Genomic DNA, 17,131 nt, shown 5'->3' on the forward strand with positions numbered 1-17,131 from the left:
TCAATACCCTAGCAGGATTGGAGTAGAAAAATAATCACTCCATAGACTGTGATGTGTAAGGCGCCTATTCGCAAACCACCACCTGCGCTGCCCGCATAGGTAGACACACCCCCAAGCAGCGACGGACAAGTGGCCGGGCAGGGAAAAAAAGAGACTTGGGCGTGACGGGTTTTTTTCACGTCTGACAGCTCAACCCGGCCTGATGATCCGCGCAGGAACCCGAGGAGGCGATAGGTCCGGCGTGTCGCTCTTTTTGGGGGGGATGGATGGGCGCGTGGGGTTTGGGCGTTTTTCTCTTGGGTGTGAAAGAGTGGGATGGTTGATATGAGAGGGAGAGTCACTATCGTCATACAACAAGATCCAAGACAATATGTGTTTCTCATGTGCAGAGATGTTGGTGATTACTGGGACGCATGCTCGGGTTGCGTCATGAAGGGTTTCCTAGGCACCCCAGGCTAAGTACTCGCAGAATCAGCATGCACGTGTCATGCGATTCGTCCTTGACTCGATCCTCTGCCTCGTCCATCTCGTTGGCTTGTTTGTTTGGTTGGTGTATGTATAAAGTTGCTATTCGCTGTCAGAGCTGACGGGAGCTAAAGATAAAGCATAGCAACAACACCTACGTGTACAGGCTAGAGAAGCCAGCAGTGAATGAATGCCCCGACTTGGAAACTAAGTGGCGAGAGACTGCAGTGTCGGCGGTAGTGCTAGAATAGTTTGTTCTCTACAGATGAGATTGGTTCAAGCTGACGCCGTCACTTAAAAGCCAGGTTGACGCGGTTGTGGCTGTGAGGCATGCGCTGCGGATGTGGACTCAAACGGCTGTAATCGAGATTATGTCACTCCTCGAATCACATCCTCCAGCCGTCTCACATGAACCCTGCCATGTCTTGTGTTACACAGCCTACTGCGAAGTGGAAGTGGCCGAGACGAGGGGGCTCACGTCCAAGTCTTCCAAGTCTGCCTCTCCCTCACGTAAATTGATCACCTACCCCGTAATCTTATCTCTGCTCTGCCTCTGATCACGTCCGCCAGCAGTGGCTTGGGGTGCTGCCTCATATGCTGTTGAACGGGTGCCACACGCGCGGCCGATGGTGGGGAGGGCACATTCGTGTCGGGCTGTGAGAGGCCGAGCACAGCGTGAAGGGCTGTGACCTCGAGAGGGCTGAGGCCTTTTCATCATGGCAGTTGCACTTTGTCGCTGCTGTGTGCAGGCCCCTGGCCATCGTCACATCTACTGATACGTCGAGGTACGTGACAGCCTGGTGAATCCAGGGTTGACGGAGGCCGAATCTGGCATCCGAATCAGGTCACGCCCAAGTCTCGGACGGGAGAGCGGGAGTTCGTGGAGGGGCGGGAACCCCTCCCTCTTCGAGAACAAGACGGATAGAAGGGAACAACGACATGGATCGGAGCATGGAATAAGGCATGGTATGATACTGCATCACAATCTGTGGTCGCTAGGGGGTGGGATGAGAAGTAGATGAGACCGAGGTTCACTCATGAGCAGAGCAGCATCCAGGGTAGTTCCAGGTGAACCGTGCTTGGATCTGAGAGATGAGAGTTGGATGAAGGGGGATGACTGACAGCACAGGAGACAAGGCTCCGCCCGGTCCCCGGCAAGTACTCACCCAAGATTCGTTTTCGTTTCTCTCTGGGAGGGAGTCTACTGTTGTGCCTTGTCCCCGAGTCAACAGGGCTTAGTATCAAGGCAGGATATGACAAGAACGCCCAGTTAGACCGGCACAAGAGCGCTATCGTCTCGTCTCGGCCAGCGCCCAGCCTCGTGGCATCGGGAGCGGCAGCACTATATCTTGCATAGAACATCTCCCCGGGGAAACATGGTCGGCCGTTTCGGCCCCAGGCTCTCTGAGTGGGAAAAGTCCGCCGGACTGTATCAGCAAGGGTCGTCAGCGTCTCGCTCATTCAGATGCCCGTGCCTGTGCCTGTGGACCCGGGCAGGACGCTCAGTTCCCCGGGCCCTAGAAGAGAGGAGAGCCAGAAGAATCGCAATGTGCGGTCAGAAGGGAGGTCACGGGGCCATGACGAGAATACCCAAGGTGTACCTGCGGTGCCGTTGCCACGGAGCCGGTGAGGCTGTAGCCTGCATGTATTTTTGACCCAAGTCCTGTCCCTGATTTGGGGCGGACAAGTGCCATGTAGGAGCGTTTTCCGGACCATTCGTTCTTGTTTCCGGGCAGCCTGCCAATGATGGCCTTGGTGCTAGAGGGGAGCGTTCCCGCGGGAGGGCCGGCTCTCGGGGACATTGCCATGGGATCTTCGTGGGCGCATCATCCACCTACGTAGTGATTCCAAGGCTCCCACGAGTCCATGACGCGCAAGTTGCTGGGCAGCATCTGTCGACCCGGCTGGCAATTTTCTTTTTCTGGGGGATGGTCATGATCAAGCAAGCAAGACTCGGGGAGCATAGACGAGAGAGATGATGCAGATTTCAATGCCCGCATGATCCAGCCTTGAGCCATTGAGAGCCATGCCCGGCCACTCAAGGTCGTTGCCAACGTGGCGCTGGATGCCTTTACCAAGCAAGCAAGTCTTCACCGGGGACATCCCTCTTGGACCCGGTGCGCGTCTTCGGGTGCCGATTACTAAAGCCGACAAGAAGCATGACAGCGTGCCATTCCGTTCCAGAAGAGGCCTGATGGATCCAGCAGCGACGGCCAGACGAGAGGAAAAAGCAATCTCCTCCACCGCCTGACTGCCGGCCAAGTCAAGTGGTTGCGAAGCCCCTGCTGCTGCGATGAAGGAAGACTTCTCTCGCCTGGCCATGAACCCGGGACTTGGCGCACCAAACAAACTGGTGCGACCGGGAACTGACGGGACGGACGTTGGCGGGCGAGAACGAGCGAGGGGATATTGGGATTATCGGACAAACGAGGAGTCTCATGACCCGCGCGTCCTGAGTGATGAGTTCCTGGACAAAGAAGCGAGAGATGATTTGATCTGGAGCTGTTTTTTTTTTGGTGTGGGAGCAATCAGGTACCGGTTACAGGGGGGTCTTTCCGCCAAACAAGGGCCTGGGCTCTGAAGATGGATGGTGGTCCTTCCTCCGTCACCCGGTGCCAGATCCCGGCTCCAGGGGCCAGTGGAAGTACGGATTTTGAGCTCAAAACCAAGTTGATGGCGGATATTTGGTTCTGCTGTTGGGCCAAGCACGGGGAAGTCCCCGACATAGAATTGTTAAAACAGTTTGGGCATCAGAGTCTTGAAGGAAGTGTATCCTTAATTTTAGTCTCCTAAGTCCTTCTCATAGTACTTATAAACAGCAAGAAGCATCGAACCCTCCCATCTCGGTGACCCGGCTCGGCTTACAAGCCTAGGTGCCTCAACCGAGAGAGCGAGCGAGAGTTGCCAATCTCGCCCGCCTCGTTCTCCTCAAACATCCATATTGTCTCGGTCCCCGTCTATGTACTGTAGCTAGCCTGGAATGTCTCTCGGCTGTCGGTTGCCCGTTTCCTCTCCAAGAAAAAGCACGGGCTGTTTTGGCGGTATGGCTGCTCTAGCGACCACGCGCAATGGCTGGCTCAACGGGCTTCTTTAGCACCTGAGCAACGTCGAGCCCAGCTTCTTGTTCAGGCGCAAAAGCACAGACGGGCTTTATCAGCCCATCTCAACCAATTCCTCACTCTGAAGCAAACAATAGAGAGCAGAGAATGAGACCAGAGTGAAATAGAGCGTGTGAGAAAAGCCCTTTCACTAACATGGGGCTGGGCTGTTGAGAGTCTAGCCCACACCCACAGGCCAAGGATGAAAAGAAGTTTAGACAGTGCATCAGCGTGAACATGATTACGACATTATTGTAGTATCGTCCCCTCACTGGCCCTCACCGTGTAGCCTGTGGCTTTCCGACTTTCTTTTCCCTCTTTCTTTTTTTTCCCTTTTCTTCTTCTGTCAACGAGGGCTTGACTTCCAGCCAGCCGCGTCCTTGCATCAAGAGAGAGAGGGAGAAAAAAAAATCTGACAGCAAATCCACACACCCACTCACACACTCACACACGCACCCGCGCGGTCAAGTCACCCAACAAGCAATTATCACAGCTAGAGCCAAGGGCTTTTGTGTGTGCGTGTGGCATGCCAGCTCCGTACCAAGGCGACCCGACAGATTGTGTCATGCTCTCGCGCTAAGTTGGGCTGGCCAATCCCCTTGCTCTACCCCAGCCCAAATCTGCCCCTTCCTGGTTCCTTTTCAGGTTCCTTTTTCCAGGCCCGGTCCAGGGAGTGCTAGGTTTCTCTTATTTGGGGGCGCCTCTCATCCGACGCCCTCTGCACTGCGCTGCGCTGCACGTCCGCTTGTTTCTTACAGCCTGCGAGACAGTACGTACCAGCTGCGTCAGTCACTGCAGTGTCGTCAAGTCGAGTCGAGGTTTTTTTTTTCCCCTCCCCTCTTCTGGCGCCGACGCCTCGAGTAGGGCGGATATAGGTACGGCCGGGTACATCAAGATCGTCACCTCTCCCACTTCTTCCAGCACTACGCCCACCTCCACTGGCACCCGTCGTTTACACCCACCGTCACTCCCGCCGACCACCACCACCTCTACTTGACCTAAACACCACTTTCTACGACAAATAAACCACTTCGCTGCATCATCAACGTTTTTCTCGCCTTCGGTGCGCCATTACCACCGGACTGCTTCCTCCTGCATACCGTTGAACCTTGCTCTGCTTCCGTTTTACTGCCAACTTCTCTCACCCCCCTGTCTTCGCCTTCTGTCGACCCAACCATCCCGCCCGTCCGCTCGTGTCGTCTACCACCTTCATCGACAGACTTGCGCAAGCTGCCGCCCGGAATAGGTTGGGTTTAGGTGTCTGGATCTCTACCTTGCGCCCTTCTCACCACATACCCGCGCTCTCGAGGCCCTCGATCTCGCCCACGCCCCCCCAATGACGACGAGCCAACCACGATGATCCATCTTGAAGCCTGCATCGCCATTCATCGTCCCTGCTAAGGCCCGCCCCGGTGGCATGCTATGCTCCCTCGACTTTCACTCCACCATTCTTGCAGGCTACCGTAATCATGGACAAGTCATCTGCCGTCTCTGACGGCCCCTCCGGCCTCGGCCGTACTGCTTCCAACTTGTCCGATAGACTACGCTCCAATACTCCCGATCCTTCTGCTACCTCATCAACAACCACAACCACAACAGGCAGCCAGAACTCGAGACATTCTTCCACAAACAACTCTGTTGGCCCTTCGCCTCTCGCCTCCAGGGATTCATCACCCACACGACGTCCGCGAAGGACCCCCTCAGCAAATCGACTCCCCGGTACTCGATCCCGCAAGAACAGCCAGACCGACCAGAGTCCCTCGCGCCCAACACGACCAAGCTACACTTCCGCCGCTCCAGCGCGCTCCTTGTCGTCAACAACAACCCCCACACTCCTCCCCTCGCAAGACCAGCAGCAGATTCAAGCGCCGACTCCACAAAAACCAGGTTTCAATACGGATCTGAGAGATAGCCATAGCCCGCGATGGCCCGTCTCGCCCCGCTTGCGATCGCCTCCTCCCCAGTTTAGCAGGCCTGGGATGCCTGCTCGCCGCAGCGAACACGACCTGCCTTCTATCAACGTCCAACGACCCAGCCCTTCACCACAGCCGGTGGACCAGACCACGTCAGAGAGTGAGATGGAGGAATCACAATTCCCTTCTGGAATCAGGACTCCGGCCCGAGGGGCTCTGGAAACGGTTCAGGAAGTCAGCCTACCAAACTCTCCAAATCCTCCCAGCAACCCAGCTCTCGTAGAAAAGTTGAAGGAGAAGCTCTCCGGTGCTGAGAGCCATTCCGATACTGCACTTGCCGATGCCCGGACCTTGCGAGCTCGAGCCAACTTGACCGGCCAAGAGAGTGGGAGCGACACCAGTAATAACAAGACTGAGCCAAGAAGAACGACATCAGTCCCTCCGCCCATGATCACGCGACAGTCTAGTGCCATGTCGACGAAGCAGATGAAGGCGAAGCAGGACGGTTCCACACAAAGCATGACGGTTGAGACTGAGACCGTCCCGAGTGTTCCTCAAGTTGCTCTCGCAACTGGCCCGAAAAGCGAGGGTCCCAACGGTACTCTGAAGACGAAGCAAAGTACCGAGACCATCAAGCCCAAGAAGGAAAAGAGGAAGACGACGCGCAAGCAACCCGCTGTCAATACGGGGAATGGTGAGCTATCGCCTCGCCATGCGATAGGATGTGACTGCTAACAAATCTTAGCTTCATCGAAAGCAGATATCTTTGAGGCATCCATTGCGAGCGCTGTCGATGAGGCTAATACCTCGGACTCGGAGGAAACCTTTGTATATGATTCTAACCCTCCAGATGGAAATGACCGAGCTGGACGGCGATTTCATTCTCGGACTCCCAGCGCGACCTCCATGGCCAGCCAGGCTGACCGTCAAAATCTGCGTTCCATCTACGGTATCATGGAGGGTCCTGGGCCTGTTCATGGACCTAAAAAGACGATGAAGTTCGTCAATACTTTCACTAGCAACGGAAACGACAACTTGACGGTTGGAGACGAAGACAAAGCCTCCAACCGTGGAGGCGGTAGCGGATCGACACGAGGCACGACAAGGCACCATCATCACATTGGCCGCTGGGGTCGTCAACCTGGTAATGGCCACCCTTCACTCTTTGATAATGAGTCTCCGTTCCCGAACGCGGCGAGAACCAAGCTTGCGGGTGCCAATTCTCGCAACTCATCTGGACCTCCAAGCCCACGAAATGCCCATTCGAATCGAAACTTTGGTCATAAGCGTTCCGCGATGCAAATGTCATCGAGCTATGATATGGACGATACGACTGGGGCGGACGACGAGCGTACGCCGCTCATCGGCTCAATGCGATCCGGACGCTCGCAACGGAATCGACGGGGGCCACACAATCTGCGACAGGCCGAGTCGCAGACATTTACGAGACGGTCGTCATACCTGAACCGGTTCGCGGCATGCCTGGTCCTCACCATGATGTTCATGCTGGTGATTACCGGTGCCATCGGTTTCATGTTTGCCACTTCACAGCCAATGACCGGAATCGAAATCACTGCCATTCACAACGTGGTGACCAGTGAACAAGTCTTGATATTCGACCTGACCGTCAAGGCGCATAACCCTAATATCGTTGTCGTCACAATCGACCACGCAAACCTGGAAATATTTGCGAAGTCAGAGTACACGGGGACAGATTCAGATTGGTGGACACGTCCGCATAACCCAGGAGATATCCTCCCTCGGGATGATCCTGTGAACGATCCACCACTGGACGACCCTGACCCCGACGACGACCTCAAACCCAATGTTCTGTTGGGACGGATCACGGAGTTCGACAGCCCTCTGACATTTGAGGGCTCTCTCTTTCACCAAGGCACCTCGTCGTCAACTGGCGAGATGCAGCTCGGGTATCCACTGAACGGAACAGCAGGCGGCTCGAGACGATGGGAACGAATCTATCAGAACGAGTTTGACCTCATCATCAAGGGCGTCGTTAAATACACCCTTCCGATGAGTGCCCGCGTCCGTAGCGCGACGGTATCCGGAAGAAAGACAGTGAAGCCGAACTCAGCTAACGATCCATCTCACAAGCCGAACAGCACCACACTGGATCTTTCTAACTAGACGGGGTTCTGTCTGAAGAAAGGCGGAACCCCTTCTGGCCTTTCCTTTGTCACAACAACGAACGTTTGTCTTGTGTATTTTGAGCGCGCATGGCATGACATCTTGGGGATCGGCGGGCGTTGGATGTCAATTTCCAACCACATGATGGCTGATCATTAAAGGAACATGGAGATGCAAGATTTTGACTCATTGGTTTATAGACAGGGATAACGCCCATGCTTCCTGTCAGGTGTTTCTTGGGTGGTTTTTACGCGCGCTGGTTTCATTACTCCGGACGGCCAGCCTGACAAACACAAGACATTGTGTGCCGTGGTGCAAGTATGCCTTGCCACGAGGGTTTGGACGCGGAGAAGGGTTATGGATGGAGTTATTGCTTTTGTTTTTCGTTCTACAAAACCTTATAGATGGAAAAGCGGCAACAATATGTTGTAATTGTAACGGCTTATGACAACACCAACAAACAAGAAAATTATGAGTCGTCGAGACTCGGGGGAGATGGAGGCTTGGAGCACATATGAGATACATAGGGTGGAAATGAGAAAGGCATATCTTGCTGAACTTGATGTCCTCATAATTGAGCATGCTATATCGTAAAGACAAAAGGTATTGTATTGGATCTTGTAATATCTACTCTGAGAGCACGCTGTTCAATGTGAAGACGCCCCAACGCCATCTCTTTTATACGCCGACCTTGGCCCATTCATGTCCGTCCACCCAGTACTCATTCAGACTTTTCGGATCGTAGAGCGTATCAAGAGAAGTGGATGCCTTCTTCGTTGAAAGCAAACAGGAGGCGGAGGAAGTCATTTTCGTCACACTTTCCTGATCGCTTGTCGGCCAGCTCGGTCACGTCCTCGAGCACCTTGCGGATCTTCTCTCGAACGAGCTCGGCCACCTTTGTCTTCTTTCGCTTGCTCTTTGTCTTGGCGGTTGCTGAGTTCTGCATCTCCTTGAAGAAATCGGGCGCATCTTCGTCCTCATCGACGTCCATGCCGCCCTCCTCGGCGTCACCATCCTCCATGTCCATATCGTCGTCCTGGCCATCCTCAACCAGGGTGTCATCAACGGGAACGCCATTCATGGCGCACCAAGTACGGTAGTTTCGCTCAACCATGGCCAGCACCTCCTTGGTGCCGAGCCAACTCGCGCGAAGAGTCTTGTTCTTGCGGACGAAGCACACTCGCAGTAGTCCATCCCACTCGTCCCAGCTGACGTTGGGGCGGTCCTTGCCCGTCTTGGGCTCAATACGAACAACGGAGGACTCGACTTGCGGCGGGGGGCGGAAGTTGTTCTTGCCGACCTTCATGATGTGCGTGATCTTGGCCCAGAACTGGGCGTTGACCGAGAGGCGGCAGTAGAGGGCGTCACCGGGACGAGCTGTCAGGCGCAGGGCGAATTCGCGCTGGAACATGAGAACTGAGGTACGAGGAGGGTTTGGAAGGGAGAGTAGCTTGAAGACGAGGGGACTGGAGATCTACGCAAGAGTTGTTAGTTCTTGTTCATGGCACCTTGACAAGGCTGGTGTGGCATACTTGATAGGGGGTGTTTGATATGCAGACATCAAACTGCGGGAGCTCAGTCTTGATAACATCGCCCAGCAAGACCTCGAGTTTCCTCTGCTCAGGCGTTCCCTGCACACGCTTGGTGACTTCGGCCGCCATTCGGGGATCGACCTCAACACAGATACATTTCTTTGCGCGCTCCAGGATACGGACTGTCAGGTTACCAGTACCGGGACCGACTTCTAGAACGGTATCCGTGGGCTTGAGAAAGGCCTTCTCGACAATGGCATCCGAGACACCGGGGTTCTTGAGAATATGCTGGCCAAAGTTGGTGTTGAACTTGAAGACGTTGTTCTTGTTGGAGTTGGAACCGCTACCTCCACCACCGCTTGGTCGTTCGTACGGCGTGCTCGATGCGCTGCCACGCTTGGCGTGCTTTATCTTGGCCATGGTGTACTCAATTTGGCCTCGTCGTCGCTGGTTCTGCGATTCAAAATCACTAGAAATCAAATCGTGGGGTTCCTTGTGGAGGGGCGTTGGTGAACTTTTTTTCGGCGTTATCTTATCAATTAAAAGACCGGGTGTGCCAATATGCTCCAGCCCGGGTGTCAAAATATCGCAGAAAACAGTGGGCTCCTTGCCGGGCTGCATTGGGATTTTCACCCGTATCATTTCTGTTTTGGACCTCTCCATCAGCCTCAGTTTACTGCCTAGACTTTGGCTTGTGGCTAAATTGGAGCTCTGTCGCAACATCTTTCTTTCTTCAAACCCAACTCATCACCTTCACTCAACGCAATCGCTCATTTCAACCTCTAATATCGGAAGCGCCAACAGGCCCCGTCGCGAAAATGTCGGGACGACGCGACTTTCTCAACCAGCCAGCGCCTGAGAACTATGTTGCTGGTCTTGGACGAGGCGCAACAGGTTTCACGACACGATCCGATCTTGGTCCGGCTAGGGACGGTCCCAGCGAAGATCAGATCAAGGAGGCCCTTGCGAAGCGCGCCGCTCAGCTTGGCCTCGCGCCGGACAAGAAGGGAAAAGAGAAGGAAAAGGAGGACGAAGGCGGCGACGACGATGATCGATACCAAGACCCTGACAACGAGGTTGGACTCTTCGCCGGTGGCGTGTACGACAAAGATGACGAGGAGGCCGATCGGATATGGGAATGGGTAGATGAGAGGATGGACCGAAGAAAAAAGCAGCGAGAGGCGCGAGAGCAGGCCGAGAAGGACGAGTACGAACGCAACAACCCCAAGATTCAGCAGCAGTTTTCCGACTTGAAGCGCGCCCTAGCGAGCGTAACGGACGATGAATGGGCGAACCTGCCCGAGGTTGGCGATCTGACTGGAAAGAACCGACGTAGCAAGCAGGCGCTGCGACAGAGATTCTATGCTGTACCCGACAGCGTTCTTGCGGCGGCACGCGACTCGACCGAGATGGGCACAACTGTCATGGACGAGGGTACGGCATCTAGCTCTGGTGACGCTTCGGACGGGACCATGACGAACTTTGCCAAGATCGGAGCAGCTCGAGACAAGGTGCTCAAGTCCAGGCTGGAGCAGGCTGGCACCGACTCGGTTGCGGGAGGCACCTCGACGAGCATTGATCCTCAGGGTTACCTCACGAGCCTCAACAAGATGCAGATGAGTGAGGCGCAGGCCCAAGTTGGAGACATCAACCGTGTGCGCGAACTGCTGCAGTCGGTTGTCAAGACAAACCCTACAAATGCGCTTGGCTGGATCGCTGCGGCACGACTGGAAGAGTTGGCAGGCAAGATTGTTACAGCGCGAAAGACGATCGACAAGGGCTGCACGCAATGTCCCAAGAGTGAGGATGCATGGCTGGAAAACATTCGTCTCAACAACGATTCCCCCAACGCAAAGGTTATTGCTCGCAGAGCTATCGAGGCGAACAACACTTCAGTGAGGCTATGGGTGGAGGCTATGAGGCTGGAGACGCTCCCTAGCAACAAGAAGCGAGTTATTCGGCAAGCTCTGGACCACATCCCCGAGTCAGAGGCTCTGTGGAAGGAGGCTGTCAACTTGGAGGAGAACCCAGACGATGCCAAGTTGCTCCTGGCTAAGGCAACAGAGTTGATTCCTCTATCGGTTGACTTGTGGCTGGCTTTGGCCCGTCTGGAAACACCCGAGAACGCCCAAAAGGTCCTGAACAGAGCTCGAAAGGCTTGCCCGACATCACACGAAATCTGGATTGCGGCCGCGCGACTACAGGAGCAGCTCGGCCAAGGAAACAAGGTCAATGTTATCAAGCGTGCCGTCCAGGTTCTCGCAAAGGAGTCTGCCATGCCCAAGCGTGAGGAGTGGATCGCTGAGGCTGAGCGGTGCGAGGAGGAGGGTGCCATTATTACCTGTGAGAATATCATCCGAGAGACCCTTGGTTGGAGTCTAGACGAAGACGACGATCGCAAGGATACATGGATGGAAGACGCAAGGGCAAGCATCAACCGAGGCAAATACGAGACGGCGAGGGCGATCTATGCCTACGCGTTGCGAGTGTTCGTCAACAGCAAGACGATGTGGATGGCCGCAGCAGACCTGGAGAGGAACCACGGCTCTCGAGAGTCGCTCTGGCAGGTGCTGGAGAAGGCCGTCGAGGCATGCCCCAAGAGTGAGGACCTATGGATGATGCTGGCCAAGGAGAAGTGGCAAGCGGGAGAGGTGGACAACGCACGACTGGTGCTCAAACGAGCCTTCAACCAGAACCCCAACAACGAGGATATCTGGCTGGCTGCCGTCAAGCTCGAGTCGGAGAATGGCAACGCGGAGCAGGCAAGGAAGCTGTTGGAGATTGCTCGTGAGCAGGCCCCGACAGATCGTGTATGGATGAAGAGCGTGGTGTTTGAACGGGTTTTGGGCAATGTCGAGGCAGCACTTGACCTTGTTCTACAGGCTCTTCAACTCTTCCCAGCGGCAGCGAAGCTATGGATGCTCAAGGGCCAGATCTACAGCGACCTAGGCAAGCTGGGTCAGGCGAGAGAAGCCTACGCGACCGGAGTCAAGGCGGTACCCAAGTCTGTGCCTCTGTGGCTTCTATATGCACGTCTCGAGGAGAATGCCGGTCTTACCGTCAAGGCTCGATCGGTACTTGATCGTGCTCGACTGGCAGTGCCAAAGAACGCCCAGCTGTGGTGCGAGTCGGTACGACTGGAACGGCGAGCGGGCAACCTGGCACAGGCCAAGTCAATGATGGCCAAGGCGCAGCAAGAGGTGCCCAAGAGCGGACTGCTCTGGGAGGAGCAGATCTGGCACCTCGAACCGCGGACACAGCGCAAGCCTCGCAGTCTCGAGGCCATCAAGAAGGTGGATAGCGACCCGATCCTGTTTGTGGCGGTGGCCCGCATCTTCTGGGGCGACCGCAAGCTGGACAAGGCGCAGAACTGGTTCGAAAAGGCTCTGGTGCTGGACAGCGACTGCGGCGACTCGTGGGCGTGGTACTACAGGTTCCTGTGTCAACATGGCACTGAGGAGAAGCGGGCGGATGTGGTAACCAAGTGCGTGCTCAACGAGCCGCGGCACGGCGAGGCGTGGCAGGCTGTGGCCAAGAAGCCTGAGAACGCCAGGAAGAGCTGTGAGGAGATTCTCAAGATGGTTGCTGCAGAGCTTGAGTAGTGGTTTGCACAAGACCGAGGGAGGTTAGCTTGCAGTATTTTTAGAGCTTAAATATCAAAATAGCTTGAGGGTTTTGGAGTTTGGAAACTGGGTTGCTTTATCGATACTAGGGAGGTTAGAGAGGTAGACATCATCCATGATGGACATGTCATGATGCACGCACGAATAATATTCTTCCCTGTAGTCTTGGCCTGAACGAGAGATTGGTTCGATGTTTAACCATCATTCCTTGTTTAACTGATTATTACAGAAGACACATGGTCAGTCTCTGCCCCTGGGTGAGAATGTCCCATCCGCTCAACCCATGCCTTATTACGAGATCCGATGTTGATGAAAATAGTACACTTGCTTTCCGATGTTTGCCGGGCTCGTTTATTTGCTGCCGCCGCCGAACCAGCTCGAGATGCCGCTCTTGGCCTTGGCGGCTTCCTCCTCGACCTTGTTATCGAACTTGTCGACGGCCTTCAAGGCCTCTGCCTTGGCGTCTTTGGCGTACGATTCAATGTTGCTCTTGGTTACTGATGCCTGGCGGTCGGCCTCCGCGAGCTGAACATTTTCTGTTAGTATTTGAGCTTTCGTGGGTCGCTGGGAAGACATACAGCCTTGTCAACTTGGGCGCCAGCTTGTTGGCCGTAGCCCTTGAGGTCCTTCTCGGCGTCAACGGGAGAGCGACCGGGGAGGTGGCTTTTGACCTCGGCAGCGGCGTGGTGGGCATCGCCTGTGAAGAGTGTGTCAATATCACGGTCGCAATGCGTAATTGGGGTGAATTAGAGGATGCGCGTACTCTGTGCCTCCTCCTTAGCAGCCCTGGGGTTTCCGCCAGCGCTGTAGAGGTAGTAGCCGACACCTGCGGCGGCACCACCACCGAGAATGAGGGGAAGACGGGACTTGGACATGATGAATGGCTGTGAGGTGTGTAAAGTCGAGGAAATGGTTCTTTAGCAACAGCGTGTGTATTTGTTGGGTTAATGTCGGACAGTTGTGAGATGGCGAGAATGATCTGGATCGTGAATGAATGACGGAAGGGGAGACGGGACGGTATTTATTAAGCTACGAAAGGTCCGAGAGTTTCCTCGTGTACCCTCATCTACTTCCAGGCTCCCTACCTGCCTTGCTTTCCTTGGGCCGAAATTTCCCAGGTGCTCATGACGGTTGCGGGTGGTTGCAAATACATGACGTAGGTGCTGCGTTGACGGCGGGGTTGGAACCAATTCGATCTGGATCGTGATGGTAATGGCTTGATGTAGAACCTGAAGGAATACTCGATTGAGCGACTAGTTTTTTTTATGATTTGTGAATTAAAGACGTTGTAGGGAGTTGTTGTTGAATTGAAAGCTGCATATCTATAAACGGCTTCGAATCATGGTAGATCCGCCGCGTAGTTGTAGAGACGGACTGTTGAACATCAATTGGGAGCTACGCTACGTACGTTATGTCTTTAGTGCTCAACTAACATGTCTACCCCCTGCAGAAGTCGGGTTCCAGTAGGTTGGAATTGACTCAATGTTGACCTGTTCCATGACAGTCTCGGCAACGTTTCCTCGCTGTGATTCTCAGCCGACTTGAACAATCCAACTGCCGGATGCGTTTAATCTCTGTTCTCCAGCAGGGTGTACCTCTTGAGACATCCATGTCCACAGCAGCTGAATCAATAACACCGAGCTCCATCACTTGTCACATCTTGTCGTTGAATTATGATGACCGAGTCCATCAAGACTTGATGTCGATCACCAGCTTGCCCCACTGTTCGTCCCCCTCGATGGACCCGCCGACAGCGGCATTACATCATTGAACTTGTCGCTCCCTGGTCTTTGCCCACATGAGCTTCCTACCCTATCGACGAGTCCTGGTGAAGATCACGAAGCGATACAACGCGGTTCTTTCAATTGGAGAAGCTATTTGATATTTTAATTAAGGCCTCATCCTTGGTCAAAGAAGCCTCCCGCCTTCTTTATTCCTCAATGCTAGAAAGTTGCCGTAGCCCTAGCTTCAACGGAGGATGCCTCCTGGTGGTTCCCCTTCCATCTTAGCTGGGCGCCCCGCCGCAAGATCGTCCTGCTAAAATCAGGTTGGACCGCCCTAGCAGCGCCTCCCCCCGAGCTCACGACGACATCTTTTCTCCTTACCTTGGTTTTGACTTTTCTCCTGCTTCAACTTCGACCTCTTTCTGAAGCGATCCTTTTTTTGTGTCGACCGTTTTGATATCCATTTTCATCACGCTCTTGTTTGCGAAATTCAGGCTCTGGGGCCTTCGACCCGCCCTCCGCTCGCCCAGAGCTGCTTCCGTCACTTTGACGCCTTGCGCCTCCTGATCATGCCCCCTGCGACGAATACCGACCGAACAATCTCTTGCTTGTGAACGGGCGTCTCGCCCGCCGCCATCCAAGGCCCAGGTGCTACACGGCACATCTACCATGCTGAGGGTCAAAAGCTCTCGTCGTCCCCAGGGACTGAAACCTGGTGACTATGATCACGAAATCGATCTCGTCGACCACGATGCTGTTCGGACGCCCGCCGAGTCCATCACCCCTGAGCCCGCCAGCATGGCGAGGTGCTCGACGACCTCGCGCCTGCTAGCCCTAGATGACGACGAGGAAACGGAACATCGACAGAACGGAGAGAATGGGCACCAGCATAACGGACAGAACGGACAAAACAAGAAGGACGATGGTGAACAGCATAGGCAGGACGACTCGCAGACTGAAGACGGCAATGGCCCTGGATCATCCTCATCTCGAGTTCCTAATGGAGAAGATCTGCCGCACCCCATGATGAGGCCATCGATTGAGGTTCAAGGTCAGTCCCCTCGTAACACCAGGCGTCGCAGCTCCCCTAACACGCTAATAGAGCCCACACCCCAAGCCTTCCATGGAGATCATCCTCAAGTCATGACCAAGAAACCCCACATCGAGCGCGAGACTGCGATAGACATCTTGTACGAGAATGAGAGAGGTGGTTTCCTCTGTGGCATCGCCCTCTTCTCTGGCCGGGCCCTTGGAGGCCTTGACCCGCCTGCTTGGAGTAAGCTCACACTACATCCCCGCAACATGGCAACAAGAAATGCTGACCAGCTTCCTATTAAGCCAATGCCTACCACAAGGCATCGCCGACTAATATTCAGACTGCTCAAGTCCCAGACCCTACCTGGGAATGGGCATGGCCTGAGTGGCGCGTCAATCACCAGGAGGGCGTCGACGAAGAAGGCTGGGAATACTCGTTCCATTTCTCTAAAAAGTTCTCGTGGCACCGCGGCAAATGGTGGAACTCGTTCGTCCGACGGCGTGCCTGGACACGCAAGCGGGTGAGAAAGAGGCCCGAGGATGCCTCGACGGATCCACACATGCTCAACGCCGACTATTTTGCGATACGCCCTGCTTCATACAAGTCTCACCAGTCGCGAGCGAGCGTGGCTAGCAGCCGTCTCAGTCGCTCGAGCATGAGCCAGATTTCGGCTGCGGACGAGAAGCCACCCGACATCGAGCACATCGAGGACCTTATGGAGACCCTTCGACTGGCCAGGATAGACAGGGAGAAGCTCGACGCCGTTGACAGTTACCTGGAGCACGGGACAGACCTCGCCAAATTGCAGGACGAAATGCACGATATCATGTCATTGTTTGTTTTCCAGGCATCACGGCGCATACTGCTCAGCCGCCTAATGCAGGTTCACGACGAAACGACAACACAACTCAAGAAGACAAACACAACAGAGCTGCGGGAGCGAAACCAGGCGCTCAAGGATGCTGTGCACCACGCGGACGAAGAGGTGCGAAAGCTGGCTTACTGGAGCGATGTCAAGCAAATGGCCGAAAGCGGCGAGGCCAAGGACGCCGTCAAGGGCGACAAGGGATGGGATGAGAGTTGGGAGGGTGTAGACCAGAGCGGAGCATCCCATCCGGTACCAGACAATGCCAAACCCAATGGGAAATAAGCCGACCTGGAGTTGTGCCGCAAAGGCGTTTTCTTTATTGCTTATAGCCATGTCGATTCATGAGGGTATTTCATCATGGGAAGGAGTAGGAATGGATGGACGCTTGGGTGATAGTTCCGGAGGTCATTTTGGGCGGGAAACCGGATTAGGGGCGTTTGATATGGGTTTTGACTCGACGCTTTGTCGTCAGTTGCCATCACGGGGTAATGCTGAACCCCTTGTCAGAATTTTCTTGGTTGTAAGAGAATATATATCAAGTCATTCATGTTTATGAACGACTTCTGGTTGCTGCGTACCTATGGTGTGTAGTTGAGGGCCCACGTGACCCTCTTGCCGACATCGCGGCTGCCGTTATCGCGATAGCCCGCCCGCCCATCTTTTTTTCCGCTCTCCATTGAAGATCCATCCCAGGCCCTCACAGCCAGTCCAGCATTGACGACGATCG

General features: G+C 54.7%; 5 protein-coding genes across 5 annotated transcripts; 3 read left to right on the forward strand and 2 right to left on the reverse strand.

Annotated features, from left to right (window-relative positions):
• Positions 1 to 5,032: 5,032 nt before the first annotated feature.
• NCS57_00753600 (uncharacterized protein) lies at positions 5,033 to 7,621 on the forward strand (the record flags this gene model as incomplete). Its single annotated transcript, XM_053057382.1, has 2 exons — positions 5,033 to 6,170; positions 6,222 to 7,621. The coding sequence occupies 2 exons, from the start codon at positions 5,033 to 5,035 to the stop codon at positions 7,619 to 7,621; spliced, it is 2,538 nt and encodes an 845-aa protein (XP_052913577.1).
• Positions 7,622 to 8,372: 751 nt separating this feature from the next.
• NCS57_00753700 (RRNA adenine N(6)-methyltransferase) lies at positions 8,373 to 9,621 on the reverse strand (the record flags this gene model as incomplete). The annotated part of the gene is made up of 2 exons (XM_053057383.1): positions 9,154 to 9,621; positions 8,373 to 9,095 (listed from the first exon to the last, which is right to left on the reverse strand). The coding sequence occupies exons 1-2, from the start codon at positions 9,571 to 9,573 to the stop codon at positions 8,373 to 8,375; spliced, it is 1,143 nt and encodes a 380-aa protein (XP_052913578.1). The 5' UTR covers positions 9,574 to 9,621.
• Positions 9,622 to 9,878: 257 nt separating this feature from the next.
• NCS57_00753800 (uncharacterized protein) lies at positions 9,879 to 12,755 on the forward strand (the record flags this gene model as incomplete). The annotated part of the gene is made up of 1 exon (XM_053057384.1): positions 9,879 to 12,755. Exon 1 carries the CDS (start codon positions 9,972 to 9,974, stop codon positions 12,753 to 12,755), a length of 2,784 nt encoding a protein of 927 aa, XP_052913579.1. The 5' UTR covers positions 9,879 to 9,971.
• Positions 12,756 to 13,127: 372 nt separating this feature from the next.
• On the reverse strand, positions 13,128 to 13,651 carry NCS57_00753900 (uncharacterized protein; the record flags this gene model as incomplete). The annotated part of the gene is made up of 3 exons (XM_053057385.1): positions 13,128 to 13,301; positions 13,355 to 13,473; positions 13,540 to 13,651. The coding sequence occupies 3 exons, from the start codon at positions 13,649 to 13,651 to the stop codon at positions 13,128 to 13,130; spliced, it is 405 nt and encodes a 134-aa protein (XP_052913580.1).
• A 1,518-nt stretch (positions 13,652 to 15,169) lies between these two features.
• On the forward strand, positions 15,170 to 16,686 carry NCS57_00754000 (uncharacterized protein; the record flags this gene model as incomplete). The annotated part of the gene is made up of 3 exons (XM_053057386.1): positions 15,170 to 15,551; positions 15,603 to 15,776; positions 15,839 to 16,686. The coding sequence occupies 3 exons, from the start codon at positions 15,170 to 15,172 to the stop codon at positions 16,684 to 16,686; spliced, it is 1,404 nt and encodes a 467-aa protein (XP_052913581.1).
• Between the last annotated feature and the right edge of the window lie 445 nt (positions 16,687 to 17,131).

Source organism: Fusarium keratoplasticum, chromosome 5 (assembly GCF_025433545.1).
Source record: "Fusarium keratoplasticum isolate Fu6.1 chromosome 5, whole genome shotgun sequence".
NCBI lineage: Eukaryota > Fungi > Ascomycota > Sordariomycetes > Hypocreales > Nectriaceae > Fusarium > Fusarium keratoplasticum.